Source organism: Aricia agestis, chromosome Z, assembly GCF_905147365.1.
Source record: "Aricia agestis chromosome Z, ilAriAges1.1, whole genome shotgun sequence".
Classification (NCBI taxonomy): domain Eukaryota; kingdom Metazoa; phylum Arthropoda; class Insecta; order Lepidoptera; family Lycaenidae; genus Aricia; species Aricia agestis.
Genome location: NC_056428.1, coordinates 30,267,033 through 30,285,586, shown reverse-complemented (window position 1 = coordinate 30,285,586; position 18,554 = coordinate 30,267,033). Strand labels below are relative to the sequence as shown.

At 36.0% G+C, this 18,554-nt stretch overlaps 1 protein-coding gene across 3 annotated transcripts in view; it reads left to right on the top strand.

Moving 5' to 3' along the window:
• LOC121738451 (Krueppel-like factor luna) overlaps positions 1-17,355 on the top strand; it is a 119,745-nt gene extending 102,390 nt beyond the window's left edge. The window contains exons 2-7 of one of the 3 annotated variants that reach the window (XM_042130506.1): positions 2,734-2,902; positions 7,912-7,983; positions 8,647-8,718; positions 9,111-9,224; positions 12,818-12,982; positions 16,197-17,355. In XM_042130506.1, the coding sequence (XP_041986440.1) occupies positions 2,734-2,902; positions 7,912-7,983; positions 8,647-8,718; positions 9,111-9,224; positions 12,818-12,982; positions 16,197-16,372 (768 nt within the window). In that variant the 3' untranslated portion in view covers positions 16,373-17,355. The remainder of the gene's footprint in view (positions 1-2,733; positions 2,903-7,911; positions 7,984-8,646; positions 8,719-9,110; positions 9,225-12,817; positions 12,983-16,196) is intronic. The other 2 variants (XM_042130507.1, XM_042130508.1) reach the window with 2 other exon arrangements.
• The last annotated feature ends 1,199 nt before the right edge of the window (positions 17,356-18,554 follow it).

The following is an 18,554-nucleotide window of genomic DNA, read 5'->3' as shown; positions in this document are numbered from 1 at the left end:
TAATTGAAGAAGTTAAATGCTGCAGCGACAATAAGCTTTGCGTTTGTGATAGAAGTTTGAACGTGACAGGTGATTAAAATACTTCTTTAAAAAAATAGAGTTCTTATAAGTTTACGTGTCTGTTTGTGTGTATGTCCGTAGCATGGCAACATCCAAACGGTTAGACCGATTTTGATGTACTTACTTTTTTATGTTTGAAAGCTGACATGAATTAGAGTGTTCTTAGAAATAGTTTACCATCATCAGCCCGCTTGGTTCTCTATTTTTGGGTTTATCTATTTCATGAAAGGTTGTAAGCAAGTTCCAACGATTTGATATCTTATTAGAGTTTGTTTTTAAATTTCTTAATTTAACATTTTTCTCCAACCATTCATTTTTCTTTGAAAGCCGGCAGTGCAGCTGACCTATATTGATGAAGGCGAATTATTATGCATGACGACTTAATTTGAATATAAAAGTGCATTCAAGGGCCGTCTAATGATATGCTTGCGAATGAAACCGTTATGTAAGGATATTGCTTTCGATTTTATTTCTGTTGTATTTAATTACGTATTATATTTGCGAAGTAAATTATTACAATTACACTCAGCCTATGCGATGTTTTGTTACATTTCATGCTAATTTCTGATTGCTGCTGTGCGAAATTGTTATAATTTTGAGTCTCATCTGTGTCTGGTTTTTCTAACCATTTTAATACAGTATGTTAGTGTAAACACAAACAAATCCTAGAAACCATCAAATGTGCTCGTCAAATTGAACAACTTTTCCTATGAGAACAATCCCTCATGTCCCTTTGTTCCTTTTAATCTTTAAAACTACGCAACGGATTTTAATGATTCTTTCAGTGTTAGAGAGCCCATTTATCGAGGAAGGTTATAGGCTATATTTCATCACGCTAAGACTATAATAGAAGAATGTGAAAAAAACGGGGTAAATTATTTATCTCGCGAACTACTGGAGCAATTTTTATGTTATTTGGCACAGATAAGTAGTAGACCACGTGAAGGATTTATAGGCTATCGATTTTAATCATTTTTTCAGTGGCTATATATTTTATACCCGTGCGACGCCGGGGCGGGTCGCTAGTAATTAATAAGTGAAACCCCAGTTTGGTATTGATACTTAATTTAATTAACGTGTAGAGTCATTTCAGTGACTCTCTCAATTTCACGCAAAATTATAAGACCCAATAGTTCAATTATGCAAATTACTTGGTCTGATCAATAGTGATTTTGTCTATGCGACACTACCCAGAGACGTTGACTCATAGTCAGATGACCTACGTCATTTATTTGTGTTATGTCAAGCCCATTGATGATTTGATACAACCTGACCAAATTACGTAGGTCCTCCTTCTGCGTATGAAACAATTTCTCTGACAGTTCAAGGATATAACTTGCGTATTTAATGACTTCATAAAACTAGACTACTAGTTAGGTACTTGTTGTGACCTTATTTGACCTAAATCCTTAATATAAAACCTAACTGTTATGAGTCATGACTTATGTGTGTCACAAGGCTGAAATCGGTCAAATTTTCGCTCACTACCATAAAGCTGATATTTAAGACTAATGCCAGTTTCTGTGTTTTTTGACTATGGTTTTCTGAAACTTTGTTTATTGGTTAATGTTTCAGACAATCAAAAGCGCTAGTAAATAGATAAACTACTCTCATCTACTGTCTAAAGGTGCCCATACACGGGACAATTTGTCGTTTCGATCGATCGTCAAGAAAATCGTCCAATCGATCTTTTGAACGTAAAATCGTTTGCGATATTGCTACACACGTACATTTTGTCGTTCGATTTTAACATCGAGGAGATAAATCGTTACGATAATTGTCCCGTGTATGGCCACCTTAAGAGAGAAAGTTTTGTATGAGAATGATAGAGCTTAAGTGCCTTATGACACTGGCGATTAGCGAGCGATTTGAAATCGACGCAACTGCGCAGCGCACACGCCGCGATTGCACGGCGTGCACGTCGCGACAGCGCCGCGTCGTCGCGGCGTGGCGTGGACGCCATTTTATACACTCGTCCACAGAGATTATTATTATATATAGTAGACTCGTCTAGGGAGTGACGTCAGAACTCAGAATCCATTTTGCTGCTGGGTGTCCAAACGCCGAAGGCAAGCTGCGTGCACGCCGCGCGATCGCGGCGTAATCGCGGCGTGTGCGCTGCGCAGTCGCGTCGCTTTCAAATCGTTCGCTAATCGCCAGTGTGATAAGGCGCTTAAAATGCAGATTGCATCGTACCAACGACGTTATGTTTTCCAGCATAAGCTTAGAAAACCGCTCGGTAAAAGCTCAAACAAGCTTCCTCTAGGGACTGCAAGCTTCTTTTCATAAATTCGTTAGACAAGTAGCATTTACTGGCTGATTCATAACCCCTATGGGCAAGTTCTTTATTTAATAAACGAGCGGAAACATCGGCTAATGAAAGCGAATACCGTCGCCCACAAAAACGAATTTATCAGAAGATTGAAAAATCAGCCCTTAGTTAACGTGTAGGTATCGTTGGTCCTGTGTGTTAATTAAAACTTTATTAAATCTTTGTCTTAAGCAATTCATATTACACAGGATTTAGAGAACAAGCGTTATCGCTAAAAACCGGAAAAATACAACAAGTAATAGTTCGGTATCCGGTAGCTTTGCCCAAACTTATTTCGGATCTAATTTGTAAATTTAAACACATAATTCGTAATACTAATCCTTTCAACTTCCTATTCGCAGACATGTTACGAAATGGAAAGATACCTGCGGGAGGAGCCAAGGGGGAAACGCAAGGAGGAGGACTGGGCGCGGTCCATGACTCCCCCCATCACCTCACCACCATCACCGAGACTGTTCACAATCACCACCGTCAAAAGCGAAGTCCTCAGCGATTGTGATGAACCAAAAGGTACGTTGATAGAAGCTTATGCTCCGGTTCTTTCTCTCTCAATTTCCATAATTATTGTTAAGTACCTAGTCAACATTTTTCTAAAATCCAAAAATGAAATCTAAATTTCACTAAAATCAATAGTTGGCCTGTTTCACCACTGATAATTGCCGGATAGGCTAACCACTACTTAACTTGACAGATAGAGTATGGAGAATCTGTCAAAAAAGTTGTGGATAGCCTAACCAGCACTTTATCAGGAAGTGGTGAAACAGGTGTCTTTTAACTCGTTGCGGTAGAATCTACCATCACCTTGAGGATGCTTTAGCTTATTCGTAGAGATTTTTAAAATATTAAAATTCCTAGAATAGTGTAGATAAAAGGTTTCAATTTTAACTCGTATTTCTAGTTTTTATCAGCTAAATTTAGACCGTAGATGCTTTTAGATTTCAAACTTTTCTCCATAAAATCATAGTCATCAAACGAATTTTAATTTATTGTTAGCCATAAAAATATATTGATGTTATATTAAATTTTGATTTTGATGCTTTCAATTTTGAATCAGGATCTAATGTTTAGGCGTATTTTAAAATATAAAGAGGCTCTTATATATCAAGATTATATTATTTTCAATTTCGTTTTACAGCCAGCCAGTTGTAGTGTCCTTGTCATTCTTGTCAAAAAAAGTCAAAACCGATGGAAAAAGAGATTAGAATACTCCTAGTAAAATAGTGTTAGATGGATCGTTGAAATATTTTTGCCCATAGGATTCGGTTGTCAATTCAAAGTGTTTATTAATTCATACAATAGTATAAAAGCAAGGTATCGTACATCACGTCGAATAATCCCATGCTAAGTAAAAACTTGTGTTATGGCCAGTATATAATACCAAAGAATTCTTTGTTCAGCCCTGGACTGGTATCCACACCCAAAAAGCGGGTTAGTCCCTGCTTTTTTCGGGTGTTACATGAAACGTGAAATTCTTGTTATTATACCAAATATAACATCTAAGGCACCGACATACGCTGGTATCTTATCTTATATCTTTAAACGAGCAATTCTTGTATATAATAATTAGTATCTTTGAATCGGCTCCAACGATTTTCATGAAATTTAGTATATTTAGTAGGTTTCGGGGGCGATAAATCGATCTAGCTAAGAATCTCTTTTAGAAAATGTCATCTTAGTCGTGTTTTATCGAATACCGAGCAAAGCTCGGTCAAATAGCTAGTATATAATTATAAGAAAACAAATGGCTCATATGTAAAAAAAATATAGAACAGAAATGTGACGAAGCATTTGAAATACCAAAGTGTTTCTACTAATAAGTAAATAATTTATCTACAGTTTGAATAGAATATGAATATTATTTATATAGTTTACACCTATTAAGCTATCGACTGAAAAGACTCATAATTAACAATAATTAGCGATTCCTGATGTGTGTAAATTTATTCACATCAAATATTCATGATCAATGAAGATATTTTGTGGACTTAACATATTCATTTACGATATTCCTTATAAAGGTGCAGAACATCTTTGCTAATTATTAAATGTGCAAATTTTGAATGTTCGTGTTCATGTTATGAAATTGTTTAATGAAAATTTCTTAATGCAGGCTACACAAGGAAGCCAGTTCGAATTCGTGATCCTTTAATTGGGTTTGGTGTAGCTCCTGAAAAACCATGTCAGTTAAACATTAAATTTTTAACAATGTTAAATTCTTGTTTAAAGTTACCTGACCACAAAATGACGTACCAAATTCAAAATTTTATGAAAACAAAAACGATCACTATGATCAGACAATTCGGCTTCAATTCGGCTCGCGAAAATAAAACAAAAATTTAACAATAAATGGATGTAAAAGGATTATTTTCGCTGTTCTACTGTTGATCTACTAATCCCGCGTTAGCCTAAACTAGAACTCTTAATATATCTTTGTGCAAAGAAATATACTTTTAGTACCTACTCGCATTTATTTTTCTCTTATTTGGTCTAAATCAAATCAAATTGATCGATCGATTCCTTCACTAGAGTACGTTATTTAAATATCAAAAATTAGATTAGTAGATCCATCAGGCGGCGGCGCTTCTTATATTCTTTGCTAAATTATAAATTTAATATTTTTTTGTTTTGCAAATTTTTAAAAGCTTTCTGATTAATTTTAATTTCAAAATTCGGTGTGAGCATAGAGCATTAGGGGAAGGTGAGGTAAAATGATCCCCTTAAGGGAAAAATCTTAAGTATGTCTATAGTTGAAGGAAAAATCGCAATATTTATATGGCTGGATGTAGTGAATTTACCAAACTTCGTGATAGCATACTTATTTTTTTACTCATGTACGTACTTTTTTTGTACTAGAGGTTTTTGTAAAAGTTTAACTAAAGGATCATTTTATACACCCCTATGTATAAAATGATTCCTTGAGTTGGGGTAAAATAATCCCAGAGATAATATTTATTATTGATAACCAATATAAGCATATAATTAAGAAACACGCATCTTTAGTTTATTACCAAGTTTTTTAGGCTTCGGTAGCCAAAGGATAAAAAGAGGAGCAAATTTATTAAGATCTTGCTGTCTGTCAGTTTATTGGTCCGTCTCAAGGCAAAACACGATAGTTGTGACTTCTGAAAAATCTTTGATAATATATTTGTTCTTTAATAATAAAAATAAAATAACAATTCCATCAAAAGATAAAAATTCGCCAATTTCTACGTTATATCCAGGGATCATTTACACATTTACACACACAAATAGGGATAATTTCACCCCATATACCAAATTCCAAGAAATCTATCAAAACACAACCATCAAATACCACGTGGGGTGATCTAAAACTGTTTAAATATTAGGTAACTGCTATTAATACCCTATAACAAAATAACATTTAAATAAACACGAATTCGTAAAAAGTTATGAAAGTCCAAAAACAGGCTTAATTTAGATCAGAGCGACACTTTAAAAAAATTAAATGAAATTTTGCCAAGCGCTCTGATCGCCATGATACTATAAGTGGCAACTGGCAGGGTTATGGGCAACCCGTTTCACGTGCATTTGGAAAGATGCCTCTGTTTTAATCTGATTTAAGGGGAGGGGTCATTTGACCCGTAGGGATCGTTTTACCTCACATTCCCATTTTCACATAGATTTTTTGTTTCGAAAATTCTGAGTATGTTTTTGTCACGCAACACAATCCAACATCTAATGCCGCGGCCGCACAAGCGTCTATCGTCACGAAGCTTCGTGCTATGAGACGATACCATTGGACAATACACGCAGATCGTCCAATGGTATCGTTTTTAGCACGAAGCACTACGCAGGTGCAGCCCGGTCATTACAATAATACAAAGTTTTAAAGTTTGGTGGATGCAGCAATACTAAGTATTTATTATTACAAGCAGCAAGCAATACTAAGTATTTATCATTACAAGCAGCAAGCAATACTAAGTATTTATTATTACAAGCAGCAAGCAATACTAAGTATTTATTATTACAAGCAGCAAGCAATACTAAGTATTTATTATTACAAGCAGCAAGCAATACTAAGTATTTATCATTACAAGCAGCAAGCAATACTAAGTATTTATTATTACAAGCAGCAAGCAATACTAAGTATTTATTATTACAAGCAGCAAGCAACACTAAGTATTTATTATTACAAGAAGCAAGCAATACTAAGTATTTATTATTACAAGCAGCAAGCAATACTAAGTATTTATCATTACAAGCAGCAAGCAATACTAAGTATTTATTATTACAAGCAGCAAGCAATACTAAGTATTTATGTTTTCAAAATTACAAAACAAATTAAATTTTTTATGTTCGTGAAGTTTTATCCGAAAAAAAGTTCTTTAGCTTTCCCAAGTTGTACCATCAGAGAAATCGATTTACACGCAGATGGTAAACCAATTATTTGGTCAGATTATTTTAGTCGTGAAGTTATCTGGTTTTCAATACACAACCAGAGCCTGTAGCCAAGACATTTTCTTAATCGCTTCTTTATAGAATCGCCGGGGTTTCGCGGCCTGATCGCCGTTTAGGAGTTGAAGCGTTAAACAAAGATAACGAGAACTTCGTAGTAACCACGCTTTTATTTTAATCGGCGATTTTATAAAAAAACGATAAAGAAAATCTATGCTAAAGAGATAACGTAGGTCCGCTAACTGCCAGACAATTACTGATTTCTCTGGTAGTTAATACCGTTTCACAAAATACTACTCGGCCTAAACACAGTCAGGCTCTTCGATTTATGCTTCAACATTTATTTTGTGCCATACTTTGCACACGGTCAATTCACCTCGATCTTTCACCCTTTTCAAAAACAATGAAAGGTGCCTGTCATGACCATCCGCTAAGATTTCAATGCCCGCGTGAAAAAAAATAATTTCATATTTCTGCTTTCATTATTTCATTAAAAAATTGTATTTAGGGTAAAAAGTAGTAAATTCAGGCAGATGGAGTACCTACGTTATGTAGCTATCTCTAAATCCTTTTCTCTGACAGTACAAATACAGCAGTTCCGTTTTATTTTCGTTGCTATTCTTGCGTTTTACTGATTAGTCGGTGTTGTTCCCTCAATTGGTGTCAATTACAATTTATTTTGTGAATGTTGTGGCTAGTTTACACGCATTTAGCTAACGATTTAATACGTGTGGACGGGCTGAATGGTGTTGCGTAATTTGTTCACGACTATTGGTATCGATTCAATCTGTGCAACTTTGAGCACATCATCAGATTTCTAAATAGCAAGCACTTAAACGAGAAGTAAATACGTTTCGTTTGGATTCTTTGCTAACAGACCAACCTTGCTATTTTGAAAATTACTCATTTTAAAAAAACTGATGAGTGTACCTGTATAGAATAAAACTGAAAGCAGGAAAATATTTAGTACTTATGTTAAAGAACTAATTTTAGGGTAATTTGAAAATACACACTGGAATTATCAAAATGCTAAGGCTAGGTAACGGTTTGTAGGCACCCTAAGTTTCTTTATTTATAGGTATTTCAATGTAATTCTGTTTTAGGCTACGAGGACCGGCCAGACTCACCGGAACCCATGGTTGACATCGCTCTCTTATCTTCCAGTAAACGATCGGGTCAGTTACTTTCTTTTATTTGCACACTAAGGGCTTTCACACCCAACTGCGAATTCGCATCGCAATGTCATTTGTATGAATCATAAAACTATTAGGTACGTACTTGTAATATAATCAGAGCCAGCTGCTAGAGCACTAATAATTGTGGTCCCCGAACCAGTGGCAGCCACCCGTTTCGGGAACTAAACCGGCAAGAAGAACTGGCATAAAAAAAACTTGCGCAGGGCATAATTACCGTATAGGAGAAAACTAGAAATAACTTTTTTTTTTTAATGAAATAAGGGGGCAAACGAGCAAACGGGTCACCTGATGGAAAGCAACTTCCGTCGCCCATGGACACTCGCAGCATCAGAAGAGCTGCATGTCGTTGCCGGCCTTTTAAGAGGGAATAGGGGAGGGTAGGGAAGGGAAGGGAATAGGGGAGGGTAGGAAAGGGAATAGGGTAGGGGATTGGGCCTCCGGTAAACTCACTCACTCGGCGAAACACAGCGCAAGCGCTGTTTCACGCCGGTTTTCTGTGAGAACGTGGTATTTATCCGGTCGAGCCGGCCCATTCGTGCCTAAGCATGGCTCTCCCACGTATAAACTACAACTAGTGCTAAGAAATAATAACTTAATTTAGAAAACTAGGTTATACCATTCAATCATGGTTTGTTTGTACAGGATTCGCAGAGTTGTCTCGACTTGAGGTCATACCTGGGCTTGTCTCAACATCCAGAATTAAAAAGGAGGATGGTCAGTTACAGCTTATTTTGTGTTAAAAAATAATTCACTAGTGATAGAAGTACTAAATGTAATGAACACTACTAAAGCTCTTACTAATAAAAATATTTACAAAGCTAATAACTTTACAAGGTCTTGAACTCTTGACATAGTCAGACCAATATCTGTCGTCTTCATCCGAAAAATCTTTGTCTGGATCATTGAAAAAGGCACATGACAGATAACAGCATTAGGCAGACCTTGTTTATTAAGTAGATCTGCTTTTAAAATATTTTTACTAGTAAGGTTTTTGAGCTTTCTTAACTTAGGTACAATTAAAACTAACATCAACTAATTGTTTCTGCAATTGTATTTTGCATGTAAAATACTTGCTTAATACAGTAACATTTAATTATTTAATCTAGGTTTTAAAGAAAAAGTTTCGTCGAGACCACCCGCCCCCTTGCTTAGCCTAGGTTTGACTCCAATCAAGCCAACCAAAACCTCGAAACCGGTGAAACCTGTCAAAAAACCCACTGGTTAGTTCCATGTTTAGTACTCGATGTTATATACATTATACACATTATAAACGGAATGTTAAATTCTTGTTTCTGAATTCAAAATCTTTTTTTTTTTTCAATTTGAATGTTAAACAAAATATATTTTATATCCGGGTTCGTTATCGGTTAACTAACCCGGATATAAAATACATAACGTGAGTATTTTAGAGCTGGAAATAATTTGTATACCTACATTAAAATTTTAATTCTATAGTATTCTTTTTTTGTTATAAAATTACATTACCTACATAGCCTACAGTACCATGATTGTTATAGCTACACAAATTCGCAGGTATTCTAAGTACACAAGGCACTACTAATAACCTATGGTTTCATCCATCAGAGAGTAAGATATTATGTCTTATCCTTCTGGGATCCAGGTCTAGTGGGTTTGCCATCTGCCTATTATAAAGCAATTTCTCTGATAGTACATATTTTAAATACTTTGTAAAGACAAACTTTTAACCGACTTACATAAACTAGGGGTGTTATGTGAATTTATTTTTATTTTTTTAATCATGATTCATGAAACCATAATTATTTGGCATTAATCCGACAAGCCCGTAGTATGTTCAGTGTGGATTTTTTTTTATTAATAAGAGTTACCTGTTTTGTAAAGTTCAATGTTAGATTATACCTGGTGCCTTACTCCCGAAACTGATATCGATTTCGATTTGCGATTTCAACGGTTTTTTGACACTTTAGCCATCTAAAATAATATGTCTAAAAAATGTCAAAAACCGTTGAAGTCTAGTTTCGGGAGTAAGGCACCTGCCTACCTAGCATACGCCAACGAGATATCTCACTCTCGAGATAATTAAAAACTACTCGTCTGTCAATGTCAAAATCTCGACATTATCTCGACAAAACTTTTTAAAAATGTGTCATTTCGATTGTCTACGCGAGAAAATTTTTTGTCATGTTAGGGTCAATAGAGATGAAGAGACAAGCCATCAAACACGTAGAGTGAGATATCTCGTTGGCGTATGCTAGGCAGGCAGGTCCTTATTTTATTTAAACTTCAAAGTTCAAATAAACGTCCACAATCTAAAACGAAGTCCCTAGAGCGAAATCTAGCGTCGAGTAGATGAAACTTTTCAAATTTCAAGACTAATTTTTTTGGTTATCAATAATACGTTTTAATGAAATAATGGTTTATACATTTAACATAATAAATATATTTTTGTTTATAATCATTAATGCAACCAATAACATAATATTATTGGTTTCATGAATAACATTTTACCAATTCTATTTAGGTACAGAGCATAAAAAATAAAAATAATATAATTAGGCTGCACAATTTTTTTATCTTAATTAAGTTAATACGTTTTTTATACGTCCGCCTCAAACACTTTATAGGATTCTTACGGTTACTTTGCGGCTTAATAAAAACTGGTCTTTTACCTGCGATTGGTATCGGGTTGCAACTGCATCCAACGGGAATACTCTACTTTTTCGGGATAAAAAGTAGCCTATGTGTTAATTCATGTCCAAAATAACCACCATGCCAAATAAGATGAAAATCTGTTCAGTAGTTAATGCGTGAAACAAACTTACACATTCGCACACTTTTAATTTTATTACTTTAAAGTTAAATAAAATTTTATTGCCGTGCCATTGTTCCACAGTTCCATTACTTTCTTAATAGGTATCTAAGGGCTCCCACACATAAACACGATACGACGTCGCATCGCGGGAATCTACGACAGGACGTCGTAACTTGTCTTCTGCTGCAGCTGATAATAAGAAAACGAAGAAAGAAAAGACAGATACTCAGAAGATACTGGATCCACCCATTTCTTTCAACCATGAATAACGGGATTCACTTTATAAAGAAGTAGAATGCCTTAAAAATAGACCTTTAAAATATGCCTTAGAAATAGGTATACGTGGGAGAGCCATGCTTCGGCATGAATGTGACGGCTCGACCGGAGAAATACCACGTTCTCACAGAAAACCGGCGTGAAACAGCGCTTGCGCTGTGTTTCGCCGAGTGAGTAAGTTTACCCTCCCCTATTCCCTTCCCATCCCTACTCTCCCCTATTACCCTATTCCCTCTCAAAAGGTCGGCAACGCACATGCAGCTCTTCTGATGCTGCGAGTGTCCATGGGCGACGGAAGTTGCTTTCCATCAGGTGACCCGTTTGCTCGTTTGCCCCCTTATTTCATAAAAAAAAAAGACCACAACAACTTTTTCGTGACACGCGACGTCGTGTCGTAGATATTTCCACGACGCGACGTCGTAGCGTGTTTATGTGTGGAAGCCCTTAATAAAGTTTTAATTCTATTTTAGCTTATCAAATACTTTCTAGTTCAATTCTGCTTCTGATTAAATTCATTGCGTCATATCCCATTCCCAAAACGGCTTAAAGTATGTCACCTGGGCACGATTGAGATCATAATTCATCGAAGGGTTGTTAACCGCTGTCGATCTTGGCTACAGCAGAGTGCAGCAATGTTTTTTGGATCAATTACAAGAAAATCAAAATATGTTACATATTATAAACAAATTAACACAAAATCGCAGTTTACATTTTATTAATTTGAATTAGTTAAGTGTATCCAGATTCCAGTACCGCAAAATATTTTGTGACTTTTTGATTGTTTCATAATTTTTGTAAGATTCATTTCGAAGGAGAGTTGGGATGACGACAAGATCAAAGATTAGCTGATTTTTTAAATAAAATAAAGACATAGCGATAACATATAAATATTTCCAAAATTTCAGCTTCATAACTTATGAATTTTTTCTGTTGTGAGCCTTCTAAGTTAGATAGTCAAGTCGAATTTTTTTTTATAAAATGCCTTAATTTTTGTATACCATTCGATAAGTTATGCAATTTATAAAAAAAATCTTATGAAACCAATATTCATATACGCAATATTTAACATAGCTATCGAACAAACTGCCTAAGCGTGACGTCACAGTTAGGTAACATTTTGTATGGATATCTTGGAGAGTTTTTAAGCCATCAAAGTCATTTTTTCACCGATATTCCTATTTGTGAATGGCACTTTTCACTTACCAACAAGAAAAAAAATTCGTCATGACTATTCGAACTCGTCTTGATCGGGAATCTTAGTTGTTATAATTAACCTTTCCGTTATCAACTTGATACAGGCAGATGCCGGAATCATTTAGTCCATTTCTGTCAATGTTATTCTGACGGCTGATTTTGATATATAACAATGTATGTTTAAATTCCGTTGTACTGAGCTAGATTCTGAAACTTAACCAAATGTGCTGGCCAGTACTTGCAACATTATGTATCCGACGTCATATTGGACTAATGTGACAAATACCACGTATTTGTAGTCTTTGTATAATGCAATAATGACGTTCCGACAAATTCATACTTCGATGTCTGCGAAAATATTTCGAAACGTATGAATACGACGTCGCGAGCACTGGCCAGTGTGCTGGGTCGTATATCGGAACTTGCTCTAGATAGTTCCGGCTGGTTCCGCCTTCTGTCTGTCAAACTCTGATATGTCGCATGTCAATGTTGTGTAGATGTACCTCTCGCTTTAACTTTATTCCTGTCTCGCTAACACATGTTCTCTTCTAGACGAGGCGCCGTGTTCCCCGCCGGTGCGTCGCCACGCGTCACGTCACCACTCGCTCAGCCACGCGACAGACTCGCGACGCAGAGTGCATAGGTGCGAGTTCCCAGCGTGCGACAAGGTCTACACGAAAAGTTCGCACCTAAAAGCCCATAAACGCACCCACACAGGTAATGTCTAGACAATCTACACACATACGTAAGGACTAAGGGTCAATTCAGACTGCAACGCGACGCGTAGATGCATTTCTAAATTTGTATGGAAGACAGACGTCAATTGCGTGAGATGTCATGCAAATTGGTCAATTCAATACAAATTTAGAAAGGCATCTACGCGTCGCTTTGCGGTCTGAATTGGTCCGCAGCGCACGCGAGTTGCCCGCATCCTAACATATTTTATATGAGCATAGGCCACTTTAATTTTGCCGCCCCTATGTACAAACTGTGCCGCTATCCTAGGACGCTGCCGTCCCCCCTAGAATGCCATAGTACGCTGCCGCCCTTAAGCCATGGCCTATACATAAATCCATAGCTAATGTCAAGAAAAGGGTCCTTATATCCTAGAACGATAACTCTCAATTGGCTGTTAAATACTCTAGTTACTGTCTCACGTAGCCAAGGGCAAAAGAAAAATGTATGACCGACTCGAGTATAACAATTGACAGCCAACAAGTACGTCTCAGAGTGCGTTTCCGTTGGAATCATTTTTTTACTCATCTCTACCATTATAAATAGTAATAATATAATAATAAGTTACCATTATAGTAATAGTATAATTTCGATGCACATGCTGAGCAAACAGTTAAGCAAGGGATCCACTAAAGAGCAAAATGTAAGTAGGCAGTCATGGACGAACATGCCTCTACATTTTTGAACTTATCAGGGCCTGTTTCACCACTTCCTGATAAGTACGGGATAGGCTATCTACAACATATTTGACAGATACTCCGTACTATATGGGCCTGTTTCACCACTTCCTGATAAAGTGCCGTATAGGCTATCCACAACTTTTTTGACAGATTCTCCATACTCTATTTTTCAAGTTAAGTGGTGAAACAGGCCCTTTATGTCAAATAAGTTGTGGATAGCCTATACGGCACACATCAGCAAGTGGTGAAACAGCCCCGACTCGTATTGGCCCATCATGGTGGAAAGATTTGCAATGAATCAAAACAACCACTTTAAGTCAAGTCCAAGACCATTAAAAGTCAGTGGTCAATTGCACAAATGACTCTATGCAACACAATTTACTAGTGACTAACAGCCAACAAGCATATTGACCCATATAACACCGGACTCTGACCACGATTTCACATTAATCAACAAGATTAAAATACAAATGCATCGCAATATACCGCAAATCTGATTATATTGAAGGCTTCCTCCACAGTGTAAGTAACATACAGTAAAGCAGTGTTCCGCAAACTTTTTGTGTTCATTGTACATTTAGGAAAAAATATATATTTGAAGGATATATTTGGTGGATACACCACAATTTAAGCAGTGTATATAGGACTTACTCTGAGCTCCCACCCCTTCGTGGATCGTTCTGAGATGCCCCTTTTTGGCACTTAGCACTAAAACTAACTACTAAGTACGATTACCTTTTCCGAGGCACAACAACTCTTGACCAAGGTGTACCAGTATGCCACTTCACACACTTTGCGGATCATTGCATACTAGACCGCCTGAATTGAAGTATGCATAATGTTCGTGATCTCAGATACATAATTTGAATATTTTTTTCTTTCCTTGGAACACCTAGCGATATTATGTGTAAGTTGTAACACAATTAGCCTTTTTATGGAGGGGTGATAAAATTGATTCAGCTGTAACTTGTAAGAGTAAAAAGACCCTAATAAAAATGATGACCATTTGAAGTAGCAATACAATGTATTTATTACATAACACGTCCGTAGAATTTGTCTCTGTGTTGAGTGTGTTTAATTTTAGAATATTATTTTCTTATAGTTTCATACACAATGATATTTTATTCTGCCTATGGCCCGAACACCTAGAAATTCATACATTGACCTATCGTTACTCTCTTTCAATCTGATGTAACAATATCATAACTCATAACATTATGTCCTATTACCTATACAGAGTGTAACAAAACAAAGTGATCATACTTAGGGCGTGTGTGAGTTCCATGTATAGAGTTGTGTGTGTGAAAGTAGCAGAGCTGAGAGAGTAACTTTTTTTAAAACTTTTGTATGGAAAAATTGCAGACGCATACAAATCGCAAAAAAAAAAACTTTTTCAGCGCTGCTTATTTCGTGGTGAAACGAAGTGATAATACTTTAGGGTGTGTAAGTGTTCCTTGTAAAGAGTTCTCTGTGAAGGAAACAACGCTAAATACCATTTTTTTTTGTAATTTGAATGGGCAAGCTTCTCAGCTTCACGAGTTTTCCCATACAAAAGTGAGAAAAAAATTGCTCTTTCAGCGCTGCTACTTTTACAATGAACTCTATATAGAGTTCATTGTAAAAGTAAACGAAACACATTACAAGAAAAATACACATTATACATATATTGTACAGGGTGTAAGAAAAACAAGTGATAATACTTTAGGGTGTGTACGTGTTCCCTGTAGAGATTTCACTGTGAAAGTAGCAGCGCTGAAAGACCAAAATTTTTTTTCACTTTTGTATGGGCAAGGGCACGAGCGTCACGAGTTTCCCCATACAAAAGTGAAAAAAATTTTTGGTCTTTCAGCGCTGCTACTTTCACAGTGAACTCTCTACAGGGAATACGTACACACCCTAAATTATTATCACTTGTTTTTGTTACACCCTGTATAAGGAACACGTACACACCCTAAAGTATTATCACTTAGTTTTGACTTTTGTTACACCCTGTAGAAGCGTTGGGAGTCGTAACGAAATAGCAAAAAAAGTATGTTTTTTGTATTTGAAGTTAATGTACTATCAGAGAAGTTGATTCCTAGGAGGAGGGAGGACCAAAGTAATTTGGTCGCGTTAAGTCAAACCCATCAGACCGATCAGTGATCACAGCTCATTGAATTGACATAAGCCGACCACATGACGTAGGTCCGTCAACTGCCTAGGAATCAATTTCCTAGATGGTACAAAATTTAATACCATTCAAATTTTACTATACCGAGGTCTAAGAGTCAAGAAACTCTATAAAGGTAAGCGACCACTTGTCGGCATCGCACGCATCGGACGCATCGCACGCAACGGTTTTTAGTTTGCCTTGTATACGAACGCTTACAACAACGTCCACTAAACCGCTCCGCACGCAACGGATTTTAGTTTGAGGCATTCCGTTGGGTGCATCCGATACCGATAAGTGGACGATTACCTTAAATATTATCCTACACTTCTAAAAATTTTACTTAAAAAAACCCGGTCGTTTCCAGGCGAGAAGCCGTACAAGTGTTCGTGGGAAGGCTGCGAGTGGAGATTCGCGCGATCTGACGAGTTGACGCGGCACTACCGCAAGCACACCGGAGCCAAGCCCTTCCGCTGCCGCCACTGCGACCGCTGCTTCTCCCGCTCCGACCACCTCGCCCTCCACGCCAAGAGACACGCGTAGCAAGCCAAACCCGCTCCCAGGAGCCAAAAACTCTCGCGCAAGTGAACGTGTGACAAGCCAAAGAGTAGCCGAGTCAACACACATCGCTTTAATTAATTTCGGCGTGTTCTGTTGCTTATTAGAGATTTATCGGTCGCCAAGCGATCGTGTTGTGCCATCGCGGTAGACGCGTTTGACTTATTTATTGTGGTGGATCCCACCGACGCCAGCACGACCTAGTTTTAAGGGTGTGCATCGCGTTACCTGACTTTATGTCGGATCTTTAGACAAGCGCTGGTTTCAGAGACAAGCCATAAACGATATAGCGTCAGCCAAAAATCTATTACGTATCCATAATCACCACCGTGGAATGTGGAACAGATTTGTGGGTCTCATTCTTTTTTCCAGTTATTGTTTGGTAAATTATTATTATTGAGCATCAATAGCAATCCGTGGAAAAATGGAATCCGCAATCTGTTATTATGTTACGGAATTAATTTCTTTGACATTTCTCTGTGCGACAGCTTTCGCATTAAATTACAAGTCTTTGTCTATTGAATTCAACGAATGCATAAAGATGCCGACATATTTTTTATTTGTAAGATATTAATGATTATTTATATATAATATTATGCTATTATACACGAAAATCTTATACTATCACAATATACTCTCTCATTCCGTTTGGTTTAAGTTTCAGTGTGTACTAATTATTGGTGCAAGTTTTGTATTTTTATGTTCACCGTTGCACACTTTTTATTTTTTATTTTGAAACTTTTTATTAGCTTATTTTAGAGTACTTTGCAAGTTGATTCTACACATCAGTCGCATTTTGTTTTAAACAAGAGCACTTATTATTTATATTTTGTTGTTGTTACACTGTTAGTATGATAGTATATGTTATTTAAATCTATTTTATGCTATATAGGCTGATTATTATTATAGTTAATTTTGAGCATTTCTTATATTATCTAACTTTAAGTGTTTATATTTTAAGCTAGCTTTTTAAACGGCTATTATCTATTACAAAATACGTTTTATATACTTAGTATGACTATTACAAATTTATTTACTTAAACAAATCATCGTTAAATATTTAACACGTGTTGACTCGAAATTAATATTTAGGCTTCATATATATTCGTGTTTCAAGTTTAGTTGACAATTTTATAAATTTTATTCGACACTACCTCCCCGACTAATAAAATATTTACACGACAGGATTGCTGTACGAGTGCTGTCTTTGACTGTCATGTGACTTTTCCAATGTACAAGACAAAACCTTGTATAGTTATTCATTTTGTAAAGACTTTTATTAGTAAGGGACTATAACATGATTTACAACTAGCAAGTAATAAATGTTAGCGTGAACCAGGTTTAGTAATAAAATAATAATACTAAATCTATAGAGTTAAATATTGTATTGTAATATAATATTATCTAAGCATTTCTTTAATGGATATAAAAATGAAATATTTAATTCGACTTTAAGCATGAAGCTTAGATGATAATAATAATTGAATGTCTAATAATAATTACTTATTGTGACTAGAACAGCGTCTACATGTCTGGAAATCATAATATTATATAATTATTTAATTATTATTTTAATTATTATTCGTTACTTATACATATATTTGATCAGATCTGAACCTTTCAAAATTTACCCAAATTACGGACCTACCCCTACCCTATTACGGACTTTTTAATTTACTTATTCAATATCATATTATAAAAATTTTAATGTTTTATCCCAAAATATTATATTATTAGATATTTTTAGTCTAACTTAACCTGGACTTTAAATAAGTAACATATCATAAATAATTGGGCTTCATTCGATGTTTAATGTTATAAAGAGCTGTATGCAAAAATAGTCAATGTGATGTAAAATGACATTGTCTACGATGTCTTGACATTGTCAAACCCAATGTTTTCCTTTGTAGTACCCCTAGGATTAATATAACCATTGTAGAGTTCTAGATTTAGGACATTCTTGTTATTCACGAGCTATAAGGACTTTGTTAGGAGAATTTGGATTTCAGAAAAAAACTCGTAAGTCAAAGTCATTACAGTATTTAAACTTACTTTGACATACCTACTTGATCTTGTCAGAGGCGTATTATGCTTCTGTGGTCTCCCACATTGGCAGATGAACTACTAGCGATAAGTGATAACGAACCCGTTAACAAAATTTTCGGTA